General features: G+C 35.3%; 1 protein-coding gene across 2 annotated transcripts in view; it reads left to right on the forward strand.

The window, feature by feature from the left end:
- CWC27 (CWC27 spliceosome associated cyclophilin) overlaps nt 1–19,768 on the forward strand; it is a 192,142-nt gene that overhangs the window by 18,965 nt on the left and 153,409 nt on the right. For both annotated transcript variants that reach the window (XM_049103136.1, XM_025447968.3), the window contains exons 6-10: nt 354–457; nt 2,158–2,227; nt 10,926–11,005; nt 12,179–12,212; nt 13,275–13,429. In XM_049103136.1, coding sequence (XP_048959093.1) covers nt 354–457; nt 2,158–2,227; nt 10,926–11,005; nt 12,179–12,212; nt 13,275–13,429 — 443 coding nt within the window. The remainder of the gene's footprint in view (nt 1–353; nt 458–2,157; nt 2,228–10,925; nt 11,006–12,178; nt 12,213–13,274; nt 13,430–19,768) is intronic.

Raw genomic sequence — 19,768 nt, forward strand, 5'->3', positions numbered from 1 at the left:
GGCTTATTTAAGCTCAATGAAGTGCTTTCCTAGGTAGTTTAAGAGTGATCCTTCATTGAGGAAGCAAGGTCCTCAAAAGCATTTATTTTGGGGTCAGAAGTCTGAGTTGGTCTTGCTTACGGGGTATTAAGTTTTCTTGAATATTTTTCCCTTTCCTAAAATAAAGATAAAATACCATTTACTTAATTGCACATAGGATTATCAGGAGAATCTAGAGAGGCCCTGTAAGTGGAAGCACTTTATGTAGTAAATATATCACTAGACTTAGAGTTATGTGAGCAAAGAAAAAAAAAACAGATTAATATCAATGCAAGTAAATACTAGTTTTAATTTTTTGTGAAATTTTTTTGTAGGTTTTGTTTAATCCTTTTGATGACATCATTCCAAGAGAAATAAAAAAGCCAAAAAAAGAGAAACCAGAGGAAGAAGTAAAGAAATTGAAACCCAAAGGCACAAAGTAATCAGAAATAATAGAATAATAGAAATTCATTTATTTTATTTACTTTTGTAACAACTGTTTACTAATGAGGGGGAGGCCAGTGTGGACTGGGAAGCTATCTGAATTATGAGGTTGTTGTTTTTTTTCTCTATGTATTTCTTTTGTTTAAGTGCTGTATGTAACTTAAGCTAAAGATGTCAGATGTCTATATGAGATCTGTACTAATAAATATTTGTGATCACTATAAAAATTATTTACATAAATGAGTTGTTGAAAATTATTCTTTGTTTTTTATTTGTTTTTCAATTAATATATGCTCTGTGTAAAGCACTTGGAAAGTCAAGTATGAAGGATAGAATGACTGCATTGTTACATAATTTAAGTTTTTCACTTCTGTTTTAGAGTAAATAAGTTTCAGTATCTTATGAACAATATTTTTCACATTATTAGTTTTGCTTATTTTAATAAAATAGATTTCAGAGAGTTAGATTTCAACTTCCTCTTTTGATGAATTATAGCATCCATATTAGTAATTTTAGTGTATTCATAATTGTTAGATTCAGACAGCTTTTTTTTTTGATTCAGACAGCTCTAAGTCTAATCCTGCCTGACGCCATTTATATGAAGCAAAGTGTGTTCATATTTCTGAGCTTCAGTTTCCCCATCTTATAAAATGGAGATTATAATTACAACATCTGGTTGTTATGAAGAGAAAATAAGCAGGGGGAATTTGAAAATACCCAGTGGATTAGGTATTCAATCACATTTGTTTCTTTCTGTGACATCCTACATTATAAGGAAGTTAAGCTGCTTTTATAAACTGTCAAACATGAGCCACTTCAATAAGCCCTTAATGTCTTGTGGCAAAAAAAATTCTTATATAGCTGAATATTTGATATTCTTTTATTTTTTGATTTATTTATTTTGACTAATTGATCCTTGGGTGAAAGGTTACAGTCCCCATATTCAGATAAAATATTTCATCACTATTCATTATCTTGATAACAGCCCAAAAGTTGGGTGTTTTGGATTTTGTTTTTAATTTATAGCAAATATATTAGGGATGATGTGGCAGTCATTGATTACATCTGGGTTTTGAAATAAAAATTCCTCTGGTTGCCAAATCTTTTACTTTTTTTTTAATATCTGAGAGTTTTAATAACTTACTATTTATCTTCCTTGGGATGTCTTTAGTTTGAAGCCTCAAAGAGGACAGTTTATTCTTCCCCATGGGCTTTTTTTTTTTTTGTTAAGTTTATTGCTTATATATATTTGTTTATTTAACAATGTTGTGTATCTTATCAATTTTTAAATACTGAGACATTTTGGAAGACACTAGATTAATTCTCATTTGTAGTGCTCTCAGGGCTATATATTTATTAGGTTTTCAGAAATCTCTATTTTGCTAACCTGTTTTTATAAATATAAAAAGCTTAATTATTTCTGTCATGTTTGACTTGATATATTTAATAGGAGTGCTCGGGATGGATTTTTGGTCATTAGTTTCGTCTAATATATGAAATATCTGTGGTCTGAGGCCAATGTCTTAGCATTATACTGATCCTTACTATATTTCTGCTGAATACTAAGTCATATTGTGTGAACAGCCAAAATGTGTTTCTTCCTGTAAATTCTATTTTATCGCCTTGAAAATACAGTATTTATAAGTTTTGTTTAATTTTCTCAATTTTCTTTCATTCTTTCCTTTTTTTGATAAGAAATTTTAGTTTACTTTCATTTGGAGAGGAAGCTGAAGAAGAAGAGGAGGAAGTAAATCGAGTTAGTCAGGTAAAACTCTAATCCCTTTGTTCTGAATTACAAAAGACATTAGGGTCTATATCTCACTCATTTTTGTATCTCTTGCACAGTGTATTTTTCACAGTACACCAGCAGGAAGTGTTCATTGAACTGATTTGTAAAATAATTTCTTGTCAGTAATATTTGCAACTCCTAAGATGATATGCCCACTTGAAATTGTAATTTTGTGGGGATTTTTAACCTTTTTATTTTTATTTTTTTTAATCAGAACTGGAGTTAAAAAATGATTCAACTTTGTGATTCAGATTTTAATTGCTGTTTGCTCAAGTGGTTTGCTAGATGATAATGATTATGGTCATTATGTCAATAAATAGTGACAGACCAAAGCTCTTATATTCATTTTACTATTATCTATTAATATTTATTAATGTCATTAATTCTCATCACAGCCCTTTGAGATAGGTATTTTTATCTTCATTTTACCCACAAATAAATTAAGGTATAGATAGGTTATAATTTCCTCAGTCACACAACCAGTAAATGCTCGGATTTGAACCTATGTCTCCTTCAGTGTAAGATACATGAATTTAGAGCAGTGAATCTGTTAAATATACTCTAAAAAAATCATCCTCAAGAGTTTTTCCTCCCAAAGATTCTGGTATGTCTTCCCTCAGATGATAAAGAAATGATGGAAATTTGTATGGAGAGTCAAATGGGAGAAAGGCCAGGGGAGTTGGGGATACAGGCAGTTTAGAGGATTATAATAATAGTAGAATGTTGAAGGGCACTTGCTGACTCAGTCCTTTAAGTGTCTGATTCTTGATTTCGGTTCAGGTCATGATCACAACATCGTGAGATCGAACCCTATGTGGAAGATTCTCTCTCTCCCTCTCCCTCTGCCCCACCCCTTCTCTCTCTCAAAAAAATATAATTAGTTAAAAATAATAGTGGAGGGTTGAAATGTAGAGTTTTTTGGGTTTTTTTTGTTTTGTTTTGTTTTGTTTTTGTTTTTGTTTTTTTTTTTAGTGGATAATTCCTGTCCTTTTATCTGTTTGTAAAGAAAACATAACACCTTTATATTTTTTTTTTTAAGATTTCATTTATTTATTCATGAGACAGACACACACACACACACACACACACACACACACACACAGAGGTAGAGACACAGGCAGAGGGAGAAGCAGGCTCCATGCAAGGAGCCTGACGTGGGACTCGATCCCGGGTCTCCAGGATCACACCCTGAGCTGCAGGCAGCACTTAACCACTGCGCCACCGGGGCTGCCCCATAACGCCTTTATTTTATTTATTTATTTATTTATTTATTTATTTATTTATTTATTTATTTATTTATTTAAAATTTATTTATTGATAGACACACAGAGAGGCAGAGACACAGACAGAGGGAGAAGCAGGCTCCATGCAGGGAGCCCAACATGGGACTCGATCCCGGGTCTCCAGGATCACACCCCAGGCTGCAAGCAGCGCCAAACCGCTGCGCCACCGGGGCTGCCCCCCCATAATGCTTTTAAATCACTCTTTTATAAATAGATTTTTTTTGCAGTATTTAAAAAAAAGAAGGAAAACTAATGAACACAGAGGCCTAAAGGATTAGAAGTTTTATTGTGGTAATTAAAACTCTGTAACTTAGCCCTGTCTTACTTGCTTAATATAGTTACCTATTTCTAAGCAACATAATAGCACTGACTTAAAAGCACATTATTTTTACCTTTGTTTTTAATTCTTTAACCATGTGCTTCCCTCATCATGGAGAATGGTTTTGGTAGGCTAATGTTGGACATACAGTGAGCACACTACTTCTACCCATTGCATTAAGACTGAATTGAAATGGACATGTGTAAGAAATGTTATAGTCATAATTTTTTCTTGCTGTCTTCATCATCCCAGAGTGATATATTCGATACCATGGATTCAACTACCCTTGTATACCAATATTCTGAACTCTAGGAGACATGGACAAATATTTCTGGGCTTTTATCTCATATTCTTGATTTCCTTTATGAAACATCTCTTTAGATGTCAAAATTAAATTCATCTTTATATAAAAATCTCCTTTCCTTAGGCCTGGTCAACATTATCAATCACTCTACCACTCTGATATCTCAGAAGTTGTCCTCTTTAAGTCAGTGCACTAGTCTTGCATTATTCAGGATTCAAATTTCTGCTTTATTAAAATGAAAGATACATTATACGTCATGATCCTGTGGATATATTTGTAAATGAACAAAACCACAAACATTAGATCTGGAAAATTCCAGGAGCCCCTTTCACTGATGTTTTCTAAAGTTACTAAGTTTCCTTACATACCCATGCCTTCCTTACTCACAACCCCCACCCCCCACACTGCTGTTTTTCCCTTTGCTTGGAGTATGTCTCCTTTATTTGGCTAATTTGTTTTTCCTTCAGGCTTTAGCTCCACTATCAACTCCGAACTATTTCCACCTCCCTCCCCTACCCATGTCCCACCCAGGCTAAGTTTAACTTCTTTCCGGGGTCATATATCTATATATACATATCTATGACCATCAAAGCATATGTTATACCCTACTGTAATTATTTTCTTCTCTGCTACCTGTGCTAAATATTTATTTTATGTAATTTCTATAACCACATTTTATGTAATCTCTATAACAACCACATATAAGAAATCAGTACTCAGAAAGGTTATGTTACTTGTGCAAGATCATGCAATTAGGAAGTGGTGCAATCAGAATTTTGAACTTAGATTTCTATAGCCACTTAAGTCTTTAATATGATTTTGAGTGCTGCAGAAGCTGCCTGCTTCAAACTCAAGCCATCTAGGAGCCTGGCGGGAAATTGTACAGGTAGCACAGCATTCTGGGGTGGAAGGCAACTGAGTTCAATTGGCCCCCTGCCCTTTCCTAATTCACACAGGGTCCTGGATATTAGGCTGAGCAGTCTTGAAGAGAGAACAAGGGCAGGAGAAAGGACTTTCTCTATCAGTCTTTTTGTTGAATTAAATTTCTAGTCTAAAGTAAGTTTTGTTCACCATTACTTTGAGATCAACTTTACTAGGAAATTAATTTGGATTTCTTCTATTTGTAACAATCGGATGTGTTAGATGTCTGAAGCATATATTCCTCTGCTGCTTACTATTGTTCAAAGTAAAACAATCAAACAAAATATGTAACTGACACGGACCATGGTGAATTTGCTACAAGGTTGAAATCTGCAAGGATACCACTGCAGATAGTGTTGGCTTGCCCTTTATGTTTGCTCTCAAACCTGAAAAACATTTCACAGTGAAAAGACTAAGTAAATTATTCCCTTTTTTGCCAAAAAAATTGCAACCTACAATCCATTATCATATGAATAGTATAAGCCTAGTATTGTGTCATCATATTTCTCTCATCTGACTCTGTGCTGTATGATAAAATTATCAAATGTTTGTTCCTGACTCTCAAGTCTGTATCTCTAGGCTAGCTTGCTTTTCTTTTCTCTAGCTGCCTACTGACCATCTCTCTCTATTTGAATATCTCACTAGTAACCCAAGTCCTGGCCAAGGCTTAATTTATTATCTTTGTTTCTCAGACTTCTCCCTATTTTGTGACTTTTTTTTTCTATCCCCTGATATCAGTATCCTCTAGAGAAGAATTTTAGATTCTGACTTTTTTCTTACTCTTTCTCTGCAAAACCAATTTGTTCCTTGTTCTACCAATTTTTCATCTATGACATTCTAAAATCTATTTTTCCCTTTTAGTTTATTTTGCTACTACCCTTGCTGAGGCCTTCATTTTGAGCCTGGGCTGCTGCCCTAGTCTCTAGACTGGTCTCCCATCTCCTTGCTTTTCTTTCCCTTCCACTCATTACCATCAGAAAAGTCTTCCTGAAACCTCATTAATATGTCACAGTTACTCTGTTGACGATAGAAATAGGACCATGACCTTCCTCTCCTTTTACAAACTCTGCCCTTTAGTTTACTTCTTAAACCACCTAAAAACCACTGAAAAATCAGGTCCAACACTGTTTTAAAAATTAAAAATTACATTCTGGGATTCCTGGATGACTCAGCAGTTTGGCACCTGCCTTCTGCCCAGGGTGCAATCCTGGAGTCCCGGGCTGAAGTCCCACATCAGGCTCCCTGCATGGAGCCTGCTTCTCCCTCTGCCTGTCTCTCTCTCTCTCTCTCTCTCTCTGTATCTCTCATGAATAAATAAATAAAATCTTTTTTAAAATAAATAAAATAAAAATTACATTCTTCCATACCTCTGCAGACCTATGAAATTAGAATTTCCAAGGGAGGAGCCTGGGAAGCTGTTTTTTTAATGAATTCCTTGGACTTCTTATCAGGGAAATGTAGGAAACACTGTTAGCAGATCTAAACTATATGCTGTTCTATGTATATGTTTTGTGTTTTCCTTTCTGTATGTCTTTGTTTGTGTTCTTTTCCCTGCCTGAAGTGTCCCATCCCATTCTGGATGTCCAAGTGATACTTATTTTCAATACCTAAAATACCATTTTTTCTAAATGTCTTTTCTTAATTGTTCCTTTTTCCAATCTAACCTTTGCCTTTCTTTTGATACATTTTCCTTTTAAAAACATCCATTTTTTTTTATTACATAAAAAATATATGACTATGTTCTCAGTGTATACTGCTCAAACTTCATCTCCTTTTCTTTCTGCCTTATTAAGTGTGTAGAGTCCTAGGCTGAGTTCTTTCATGGTAAACTGTCATTTTTCAGTGGCAGTGGATTGAAGCAGAAATAGCATGGATTTGGAATCATATACATTCATATTGGCACTTCACTTTTCCACAGATACTCTGTGACCTTGGATAATTTAGTCTCTCTGAGCTTCAGCTTTCCTCTTTTTAACAGTGAAAATACCATGAACTATTTAGAGCTGTGAAATAAGGATGTGGATAGTCATTACTTCTATACAATATGCAATCTCGGAAGATGTTTTTGAAAGTCAAATGTCATACATAGGAACATAACTCTAAGTTATAATTTATATTTGATTCTCAGAGAGCTAAAGAATTATCAAAATCTGAAATCATTGAAGTTTATTGGCTTAGAGGAAAGGAAATTTCTCTAGAGGGCATGAGAAATTCTAGAGTGAATAAAAATGGAAGTATATTTTATTTATTTTTCTTTTGTATGGTTATTCAGACTGAGAATCCCTCCAATACATCTTACCTTTGGGGTAAAATGAAACCTTGGTAAGAAAAAGGAATACTAACCTTAATATTGGAAAAGTATGACCAATAAAAGTTAACCTTACTATTTTTAAATGTATGTAATAATTAGAACCAAAGTCAAGTAAGTGTCTTTTACGACAACTAAGAACAATTTCCAGTTTCAGTGGTTCCATGAAATTAAATATTTCTAGAGGTCTTGAAAATAATTGTTTCATTATTCATTTACTTATCAAGTTTCTTTTTTCAGTGACTCCACAGTGCGTTAAGCTTTATTCCAGAACCTAACAGCCCAAGTTAATAATTGGTAAAGTCTGAATTGGGGCTTTACTTTATGTGAAAAGAGAAATAAGATAGAGTCCCCTCTGGTTTATGGATTATCAGTATGGGATTACAGACACTACTTCACCCCACTCATTTATTAATGACAAGGTGCCTCTCCCACATGGGTTAGCTTTCCTTCATTATTTTTTTCAGTATCTTTCTACTACCTGATAAAAATCTTTTAGAATAATAGAATTTTATAGCTCAAAGGGATCTAGTCCAACTTCCTTTCTTTATAGATGAGGAAACTGAGACTCTGGCTAAGTGACTTGCCAGACTGACTTCATTTCCTTTTTGATAGGATTGCATGATAGGAGGATGCCATAGTCACATATTTTGAGTTCCAGAAAGCACATTGTCAGAGTCTTTCATGGTATTCTTGTGGACAACGTGAGGAAATGTGATCTGGGAGATAGTATAGTTAGATGGATTTATAGCTTATTGAATATTTATGCCCAAAGAGTGCTTCATTGTCAACCTGTGCGTGATTCTTTGAACTAGTAAGTTAAAGTGTAGTAGGAGTACATGTAAATTCTGTACTTTAGTTGAATGCAATCAGCCGAATAGGTATAACACTTAATAGCCCGTAAGCCCTAGTTGAATTATTTAGAGTAGGATCTCTGGAATAAGGAATTTGCATTTTGGGCGACCATATTTGCAGCCTTTTGTTCAATTCAGAACACATTTAGGAAGGAAGGAAGGAAGGAAGGAAGGAAGGAAGGAAGGAAGGAAGGAAGGAAGGAAGGAAGGAAGGAAGGAAGGAAGGAAGGAAGGAGAAAGAGAGAAACTGACAAACTAGATGCATTCAGAGGAAGGGGGGAGGATCATGAGGAGAATGGTGATGAAGCCAAGAACTCCCACTGCCCATGGAGAATGCTTGAGGAATTGGACATACTTTGGAGAAGTAAAAACTACATAAAAATGTGATCTGAGGCTTCAGATGTTTAAAAAGCTTTTATGGAAGATGCCTTCCTTCATTTTGCTTTCTTAAATGATAGTTTTATTCAAATGTCTTTGCTGGTTTAAAGTTTACTCCTGAATCTTTGTATAATTTAAAAACAGATGTCAGAAAATATTTTTCGAGTGAAAACTTACAGACAAGTAGTTTTCATGAGGCAAGTTAAACGTTAGGTCCATTATAAAAGTATCTCAATAGCTAGATTTAAAAATAGTGATTAAGCTGTGTCACACTGACAGTGATACACATAGTATTTCTCTCACTGTTAGATATGCTAACATTTTTACCTCAAATCCTACACTTTAAGAAAGCTTTTTCTCACTTAGAAAGTTACATTGATAGGCAAATACACCACTTTTGAGAATAAAAAGTAAGAATACTTTGTCTTCTTATTTATTCCAAGAAATTAAAGTTTCACAAAAAGTTGGGATCTGGGGGTAGACATGACATGAAGAATGCTGCAAGGCCTTTTGCACAGAGGTTGTAAGAAGTGTTGGACAGTCTATAAACTGTTTTGCCTCATTAAATTGTACTAAACTTTACTTATCTTTCTAGTTTGTATTTAATTTTAAAAGATGTTAATATACTTATATTCATCTCATATTTCTGCTGTAACTGTAATTTATTACGATAAATTTAGTGGCTTAAAGCAACACAGATTTAATATGTTACAATTCTGGAGGTCAGAGGTTCAAAACAGGTTTCACTAGGCTACATTTTGGGGTATTGGTAGGGCTGCCTTCCTTCTGTAGGCTCTGGGGAGAATCTCTTCCCCTAACTTTTCCAACTTTTAGAGCCTATTTGCATTCCTTGTGGCCCTTTCCTCCATCTTCAAAGTCCTTTCCTCCATCTTCAAAGCCAACAATAACCCACAGAGTCTTTTTTTTTTTTTAAGATTTTATTTATTTATTCATGAGAAACACAGAGATGTGTGAGAGAGAGGCAGAGACACAGGCAGAGGGAGAAGCAGGCTCCATGCAGGGAGCCTGATGTGGGACTCGATCCCGGGACTCCGGGATTATGCCCTGGGCCGAAGGCAGGGGCTAAACCGTTGAGCCACCCAGGGATCCCCCATAGAGTCTTTCTAAGCTTTATCATTCTGAAACAGACTCTCCTGCCTCCTTATTTCATTTGTAAAGACTTTTGTGATTACATTGGATATACCCTGACAATCCAGGATAATGTCCTCGTCTCAGAATCCTTAATTTACCTGCAAAATCCCTTTTGCCATGTAAGGTAACATATACAAAGGTTTTGAGGACGAGGTGGTAGACATCTTTAGGGGGCCATCATTATACCTACCAATCTCTTTGTATTTAAACTAAACTCTAGTATACATGGTAACAAATTGTTAATAGTTCGTTTTTAGTTCTAAAATGTAGAACTAGGATTGGTTGGATGGTTGGAAATTACACATAGATTATTTTTTCTCTAATTAGAAAACTGTCCAAAAATATAAGACATTTAAAAAGGAGTGATTTTTGTATGTGTCTAAGGTTATAAGCTCCCTTCAAGTGTTGAGACACTGGGTGACTAGTTAGCAGTGAGTCCAAAGAGATTCCTGCTTTGGGTGAGAGACCACATTAAGTGGCCTATAAAATCTTTCTTTTTTAAACTATTAAGCTTTTCTGGTTCTGTGCTAAAGGTTAGAGAATGTAATAGGGCTTTGAGAGAAACAGAATACATGTTTACAGGTAATTCTGTGCAATATCGCAAGTATGTTTGAAAAACAGTTGTGTGTTGGGATTCCTGGGTGGTTCAGTGGTTTGGTACCTGCCTTTGGCCCAGGGCGTGATCCTGGAGTCCCGGGATCGAGTCCCATATCGAGCTCCCTGCGTGGAGCCTGCTTCTCCCTCTGCCTGTGTCTCTGCCTCTCTCTCTCTCTCTCTGTCTCTCATGAATGAATAAATAAAATCTTTAAAAAAAAAAAAAAGCGGTGTGCATTTACTTCAAATTACTCTTGTATATTTTCTTCTAAGTTTTACTATCTGGGTCAAAGAATTAGTTTAATTTTAGGTAAATCATACTGAAGATTCAGTGTTTGAAAAGGATTTTTTTGGAAGAAAATGTGTTTTTAAAATGTTTTCAATCAATGTGAGAGTTAGCTTCTTATTTATAAAGCTCTAATTTATACTGACAATTTCAGGAACATGTATCTTTTGCTAGCCATATTTTACCAGTACTAGATTTAATGTAAATGTGTTATTTATCCTTTTGAAAGATTTATTTCTTCCTCACTTTTGATTATATCCTACATTTTTTCCCAGAGCATGAAGGGGAAAAGCAAAAGTAGTCATGACTTGCTTAAGGATGATCCCCATCTCAGTTCTGTTCCAGCTGTTGGAAGGTTAGTATGCTACATTATTTTCTGGCTCAGGTATTTTCTTGCCTTTGTAACAAAGTGATCAGTTCTCTCTCTCTCTCTCTCTTTTTCATTTTCTTTTTTGAAAGATTTATTTATTAGAGAGCGTGTGGGGATGGAGAGGGGGCAGAGGGAGAGGGTGAGAGAATCTCAAGTAGACTCCCCACTGCATGCAGAGCCTGGTGTGAGGCTCCATCTCACAACTCTGAGATCATGACCTGAGCAGAAATCAAGAGTCAGATACTTAACGACTAAGCCACCCAGACGCCCTGGTCAGTTCTTTTAAGTCCAATTTTTTTTAAACTCAGACAAAAAACGAAAGCATTTTGGTGATGGAGATAGCAGAGCTTCTAGCCTAAAGGAGGGAAGCACTCTGGCCCTTTCATCTATTTCTGTTGAACTAACTAAATTTAAAATTAACTGCTAAACTTTTAAATCTTGGGATTGTTTGAATAGGAGTTTGCTTTGAAAATTTAATGTTTAATTCAAAGTTGCTTTGTTAACTTTCTCTTTGAAGCATTTTTGTGCCTGTTGGTACGATGGGTAAACAAGTCAGAGTTGAAAGGTTTTGTGTAGAAGTCACTACATTTGAGACCAATTCACTGAGTAGTTATTTCTTACATATTTTAGTAGTTAACAGGAAAGTGTCTGAATTGCTTCTCCTTGCAAAGTGAAGATGTTAAATATAATTACACATGAAATACTGAGCTGGTGTCTCAAAGGGGGATTAAAATGCTATGGCTCTGAGTTTAGCTTATTCTCAAAAATTCTATTTCAAAAAAATCTTTTCTTAATATCCTTGTATTTGAAGGATTTGATTTTTTTCAGCCAGACTACATCAAGCCAACGGAAGAAACTGTTTACTGCAGTACTTTGTTCATAAAAAAGCACCGTTGGTTGTTTGCTTTTTTTCTGTTAATTCTAGTGAATTCATATATGTGCTAATGAAGCATACTTCTTATTCTATTTATAAAAATGACTCTCTTGAAGAATGTTTCTATTTATTCCGCAATGCCATTCTGAAATTGCTATGTTGAAATAGGTTCTTGAACTTTTGATCCCAGCAAAATATTCTAAATGTGAATAATACTAAAATTTCAATAATTTTAGTAGTTTCACTTTGAAGCTAAAATTTATTTGTTTTCACTCTTTTTGTAGTGAAAAAGGTGATGCAGTAGGAGATTCAGCTAAAGTAAGTATTAATTTTAGCATAAATATATTTGAACAATAGAAAATTCAAAATGTTTATAAAAGATTATTTTTTCCTTAAAAGGTAGTGTATGTTACTTTTATAATTATACATTTAAAATTCTGAAAAAAGTCTAAAAATTTGAGAAAGTAAATCATTTATTTCGATTGGAATATTTCCTTCAAGTGTGTGGGTAGATGTGTATTTCCCTAAAAAACTGAAATCTTATATGTATATGAATTTCTAGCCAATTTTTTTCTCCCCCTCACTACTTGAATGCTCAAAATTCAGATATCAATTATTTTTGTTAAAAGTTTAAATGTTGCTACATGGATATCCATTTATCATAGTATTCTTTTATATACACAATTCAGAGGATCCTCCTTCAAGACTGTGGTGATCTTTATTAGTTGTATTGGCTATTAAAGCTGATAGAAAAGACCTGAAGGAGATGAAAGAGCAAGCAATGCAAATATATGGTATATGGGTGTTTAGAGATGGATTGAGCACTAGCTCCAAAGTTGGCTCATGTTCCTGGCCTGGAGCTGTAGGAGACTATGTCAGGGAGGTACCGATTGTAGAGGGTTGTGAGTGAGTTGGTGATTCACTGAACGATTCTGAGAAGAGGAGTAACTGGTATGACGGGGAAGATAGGAAGGAATCTCAGCTTTCTACCTCGTCCTCATCTACATGAATTAATCTCTGGTTCAGGTCAGTATGCTGGCAAACTGCCTACAGAAGCCACTTTTCCCACTGGGAAAGAATAGAAATGTAGATAGACAATATCCTGGGTGACACACAGGGAGCACAGCCCATGCTGCACAGAGGGACTCTGGGTGAAGTAAGCAAACACCTCTTACTCAGGTATCCCCTACTTACATAATTGGCTTAGAGCAGACCCCAGGAGTATTCCCACCTGGAACAGATTCTTTAAGCCCTCACTAATTCAAGACAAAACAAAAGGCAAAACTGGCCTAGCCTGCAATAAGGAGAGTCTGAAATGGGTCTCTGGAAGTGTAAAGAGAGATGGGATGCCTGGCAAATACTCCATTTCAATTTCTACAGGACGGAGAATGTGAAGGTGCAGAGCATGATGAATATCTTGATGGTGATGAGAAGAATCTGATGAGGGAAAGAATTGCAAAAAAGTTAAAAAAGGACCCTAGTGGAAATGTTAAGTCAGCTGGAGAGGGAGAAGTGAAGAAATCAGTTAGCCGCAGGTGAGTCAATTACTGTGCTTCTAGGTATCAGTTTGTCTTTTTATACTTCACTTCAAATTAGCATCGAGTCCTCTATTCAACTTATTTTTTTAAACACTATTTTCATAATGTTTGATATGTATACTATTTGTGTGTTAGCCTGTTTGGAGGCCTCAAACAGACCAGTTTTAAAGTATTTATAGCACTGGTCCTATGAGTCAAATTCTACTTCATCTCTCTCTAAATCTCTTTTTTAAAAGCCTCTATAAATTTTTATATGTGGGGTAAACAATATGTTAGACGTGGAATGCTATGTTTGTTTAATGCCAATATGAACAGTAATGTAGAGAATGAAAAGAGAAGCCCTCAGATTTAGGTAAAATTTGTCAAAACTGGTTATGAAAGTGTGTGGGGGGGTCTGAAAACATTCTTAAGTATCTTTTCAAGTCTGATTTATACTGTATACCTCTCCTAATCTCAGTGGTATCATAAAAGAAATTTAAGTGTATGTCTGGTGATAAAGAGTTGTTGAGTTTGTGACTCTTGAAATTTAACTTAATTGAAATACTCTCCTTTATGATTTTATTATTACAACCTTATGGTATACATTTTAAATAATATTGCTTTAAAAAATGTTTTCAGGGCACCTGGGTCACTCAGTTAAGTGTCTGACTTCGGCTGAGGTCATGATCTTGGGGTCCTGGGATGGAGCCCAGTGTTGGGTTCCCTGCTCAGCAGGGAGTCAGCTTCTCCCTCTCCCTCTGCCCTTCCCCTCCCAGCTCCTGTGTGCACTCTCTTTCTCTCTGTAATAAATAAATGAAATCTTTAAAAATATTTTTTCTTTGGATCACCTACATTTGGAGGTAATAATAGACATTACTACATGTAAATAATATTTTTTCATCTGTTTCTCAACTTCATATAGAAAACTTAAAAGAAAAAAACTTTAAAAAAATATATTTCCATGTTGTCATTGCTTTGGTCCCCCAATTTTATCCTTTATGTAACCAGAAAAGTAATTCCCAGAAGTGTCCACTGATGTTAAAAACTTTTATATTCAGAAATAATATTTAAGTATAGTAGATTAACTTTGGGCCACTATTGACAATATTTAGTGCTACACATCACATCAGCTCAGTAACTTTAAGTCAGATCACATATACATTCAATATTTTCTCTCTCTGGTTTAAGACATGCACTTTGTGATTTTTAACAACTATGAATTTTTTAAAGATTAGCTTTATAATGTGGCAAAAAATACAGTTTTAAGTTTTTTAAAAAGGTTTATTTATTTTTAGAAGGAGAAAGCACACATGAACGGGGGTGGGGGCAGGAGCAGAGGGAGAAGGAGAGAGAGAATCTCAAACAGCTCCACCTGAGCATAGAGCCTGTTGCAGGGCTCCATCTCAAAACCCTGAGATTATGACCTGAGCTGAAACCCAAGAGTCAGATGATCAACAGGCACCCCCATTTTGAGTTTTTAATAAATGAAACAAATAGTTGTTATATTTAAGTGCTTAAGTCATCAATTTTACTATCTTATTGATTTTAATCGTTTCCAATACTTATATACCCTGTAATCTGTATAACTTATAATTTAGCAGAGCTGAATTTTCTTTTTTTTTTTTTTTTAAAGATTTTATCTATTCATGAGAGACACGGAGAGAGAAAGAGAGACAGACAGACAGACACACACACACACACACACACACACACAGCCAGAAGGAGAAGCAGGTTCCATGCAGGGAGCCCAATGTGTGGGACTCAATCCCGGGCCTCCAGGATCAGGCCCTGGGCTGAAGGAGGCGCTAAACCGCTGAGCCACCCGGGCTGCCCTGAATTTTCTTTAAGAACTAAATAGAACAGATGTGAGGGCTATCTGGCTTGACATCTGTCACCCCATTGATCACCAGGGTTGATTCAGCTGATCTGGCTGGCTAGGCGGGTGTCCCCTTCCTCACCGTTCCATGTGTGTCCCTCCTGAAGCTGCACACTCAGTCGAAGAGGATGACCGTCCCCGATAGAGGAGGACCATTCTTCAGTCAAGGGTATACGAGTAGCTGCACTCCCCTGCTAGAACCTAACAAGCTTTCAAGTTCTGTTTGCAGGAGAGTGTAGAGTAGTCAAGCTTCCAAGACTCCAGATGCATCCAAATGAGGTGCTGCATATGGCAGTCTGCCTTTGTTTAAAACAAAACACTAAAGCTTATTTGGTAAAATTTGCCCTAATAAATGGTGAAAACACCAAAACACCTATTTTTTTTTTAAGATTTATTTATTTATTTGAGAGAGAGAACATATGCACATGAGTTGGGGAAGAGGCATAGAGAGAGGGAGAATGAGTATCCCAAGCAGACTCCCTGCTGAGCTGAGAGCCTAACTCGAGTCTCCATCCCAGGACCCTGAGATCATGACCTGTGCCAAAATCAAGAGTTAGGATGCTTAGCCAACTGAGACACCCAGGTGCCCTCCAAAACATCTATTTTTAACTAGATTTTTAACTCTTCCCCCAGATTTTTAGTATTCATATTCTTTCTCCCTCCTTCATCCTACCTCTCCTGCCTACAATCAGAAATAAAAAGAAAAAATGAGAACAGGATAGAGTAGAAAGTACAGAATTTCAAAGGGAAAATAATTTTTCACTCCAACCTAGAAATTTTCATGCTTGTGTCATGACCACTTGAGTGCAAAAAATTCCAAAATTATTAGTGCTTTTGGCATAAAAGCTTAACTCTAGTTCAAGTCTCAAGTTAATTTTACCTTGAAAAACCAGAAAAAATCTCTAAGAATCTTAAAAAATTATAATGGGATAAAAAAAGATAGTTAAATTTAAAGGAATATTACTACTCAGTCTGAGTTGAATTATAAGGGCATAGCTGCCAGCCAGATAGGATGTCCATTCAAATATCCAGCCTTTTCATCTGCATGTGCTAGAAGTAGTCCATTATCCTTCAGTCATTTTCCGATTCAAGCAATGGATTAGCCTACCAGCCCTTTTGGCAAGGAGTATAATTTTACTGAAAATTTGTGGTATTGTTTCTATTGGTAAAGAAACAACTAGACCCTGTTAAAGCTGTTTATCACTTTGGATGTTAAATCTACAAGCAAGGTTGTTGTGTACTTCACATGTAAGCTGGGGATGGTATTTAACAAAATGATTTCAACAAATTTACAGAGTAGAATCTTTTCCTAAGCAGGGAGCCCTGAAATGGTGCTCGATCCTAGGACACTGAGCTGATCCCAGGATGCTGAGCCAAAGGCAGACACTTAACCAATTGAGCCACCGGGTGCCCCGGGTCCCTTTTATCTTTATATCCTGAGTTTAGTCTAATAAGCAGATGGTTCTTAAAGTTTGTGTAATGAGTGGATTAATAAGTGAATGAAAGTTTGTGTAATGAGTGGATTAATAAGTGAATGAATATAAGTGATACATTATGTGATGTATACATGAAATGGTTTTTCATCCTAACTGCCCATTAGATTCACTAGGGAAATGTTCAAAGAAATACTGATGGCTAGGCCCCACTGCCATAGATTCTGAATCATTTGGTCTGAAGTGAAACCCGGACACGTTCTCCTTTTTAACTTTTTAGCTTTTAATTGAAGTATGACATGCATACAGAATTTATTTCACAGTGCATGTATCTTAACTATACAGGTTGCTAAATTTTTACAAACCAAATATACCCATATACCTATCATCCAGATCAAGAAACAGAAAATTCCATCACCCAGAAGTCTCTTTCTTGCCCCATTCTGGTTACTTCTCCCCTCACTGCTTTTCTAACTTCTAAGAACAGATAATAGTTTAGGGTAACAATACTTTGTAAAATCTCCCCAGATATACTAATGTGCCTCCAGGTTTAAGAACTCTACTCCCCACCACAGACATACTCCCTTGATTAATTCTGGGCTAGAGAATAATATAAAAGTGGATTTAAAAAAAATCAGTGTCACCTCAGATAGTTTTTGCAGCCTAATAGTGATAAGACATTTATATCAACTGAATTTAGTTTTAATCTTTGAAAAACATAAAACAGTAGGTATAGTGGGACTCAATTTCATCAGAAATAAAATATGGTATTTGAGTATTTCTGATGTTTTTTTTTTTTTTTTTAGAATATGTGCTGCTAAAGACTTAAATCAGTGCCTTTCAATCTTTTCTGTACATTTAGATCACCTGAGAACAGGCCCCACCTCAGACTAAGTCCATCAGAATTTGTGGTATGGGACCTTAAGTTTAAGAAAGTACCCCAGGTTATTCTAATGTGCACTCAAAGTTAATTGTAAGTTTGGGATTATTTGGAGCTGGTCTTTTGAAAAATCTATTTTAAAGTTGATGGTAAAGAATTATTTTTTTGCCTGTAGGTGGAGCTCAACTGCTGCAAGTTAATACTATAAGCCAAATTGAGTTGTCTGCCCTACTATTTTTGAATATCTGTGTATTGATATGTAATAAATAACCAGAGAGTATAATCAGATCTAACAAGCAGACCAAATAGTTAGAAATCAGTGGTTTGTTGTGATGATTATAGTCATTATGGAAATTCGGTCTTTGTGTAACTTTTATGAATGTATTGTGATTACTGTTTTAAATTATTTTCATCAAATCGAAATATAAATAAAAAAATACTAATACATACCCTCAAATTATAATCATCAAACATTTGATAGAAATGTTTCAAGGTTAACTAGAATGTTATTAGTTTTGGTGTTTGAACAGTTTCCCATTTGATCAGCTATATTCTGTTTACCCATCATATTTAGTTGACCTTCTTCATAAAACAACTCTCTTATTTGGTAAAGTTAAGTGGAATTTGTGTTTTAGTTATGACCTGTATTAGTTGACTGAATATGAAATATGATAACACCAGGAATTTAGATATGGATATTGAAGTTGAAATTGAGATTAAAGATCTAATGAGTTGGATTGAACTTTAAATTATGAAGCAAGGAATAATGTAGTTATAAATACCTCCTGAGTATATTCCCTGAAGCCTGGGTGGACACCCACATTAGATGTTGCCAATTTTCCTCTCTCAAGTCTCTCTTTGTTTGGTTTGACATATGTTACTAGGATTTCTTATTTCTCAGGATTTCTAGCCTTCTCAAAAGCATCTGTAACCTTTCTCTCAGGTTGGGGAATCTCTTAGTCTTAATATGATTAGACCTAGGAAGTACAGATTCAAAAAAATAATACAGTATTTAAATTTCAAAAATTTGGAAGATAGTATGCATTTTTAAATTATAGCATCAATTTAAAAGATAATAACAAAGGTTGAAATCCACAGATATTTTAACAATCCTATTTGCACCATTAGAATTTGTCATCTCTAAGAAGTCCCCTTTTCCTTTCATTAGAACATAGAACATTTACAAGCAAGGAGTGCATTAACCATTTAAAGCATTTCTGCTTCCTTTTACCTTCTTTTGCTCTGGGATGTACTGAAGCGAATGGTAAAAAAGAAGAAGAGGAAGAAATGTGAGTTCTATGTAGTGGGTATCTGGTCTCTGAATAAAGAAAATTTGCAGTTAGTATTTCTCTGGTATGGAGTAGTAGTGGTTGAAATACTGTATTTTCAAGAAATATTTGGGTTTGCCAGTAGATATTAGCTTTTGAGCCATCCTAATTTTAACAAAGTTTGCGGTAACTTGTACTAGAACTTGACATTTATTTGTTGATTGATTTTATTTATTCATGAGAGACAGAGAGAGGCAGAGACACAGGCAGAGGAAGCAGGCTCCATGCAAGGAGCCCGATGTGGGACTTGATCCCGGGACTCCAGGATCATGCCCTGGGCCAAATGCAGGCGCTAAACCTCTAAGCCACCCAACTTTTATTTTTTGTATGTTCTTTCCTAAGCAGTCATCCTGTTCTCAAACATGTTACTATTGTTGCCAAACACTGCAAGAACTGCTATGTACCAGACCGTGATAGATTTCAGGAACATGAAAATAAAGGAGAAATGATTTGTCTGCAGACGTTCATAATATAGGGCAAAAATGAGATTATAAACAATTAATTACAATTCAGTATGTCACATGCTCTAAAAGACATGCATGTAAATTATTATGGATATTAAGTAGGCAATATATATTTCTGGAAAAGTTCAACATACCAGGTCAAAAAGAGTTAATGTAAAATTGCCATTTCTGTAAATCAAGAATGGTCAAATATCAGCAATTTCATAAGTCACACCCTAATGCTAATAATATAAACCATTATTTGGAGGCATTATTGGAAGGAAATAACATTTTAGCATTAAGTTCAGCCCTTTAAATTAGTGTTGTATAATCCCCCAGCATAAACTTGATGGTTTATTTTACTGCCTTTACCTATTACATTTAAATTTTTGGAATA

Source organism: Canis lupus, chromosome 2 (genome assembly GCF_003254725.2).
Source record: "Canis lupus dingo isolate Sandy chromosome 2, ASM325472v2, whole genome shotgun sequence".
NCBI lineage: Eukaryota > Metazoa > Chordata > Mammalia > Carnivora > Canidae > Canis > Canis lupus.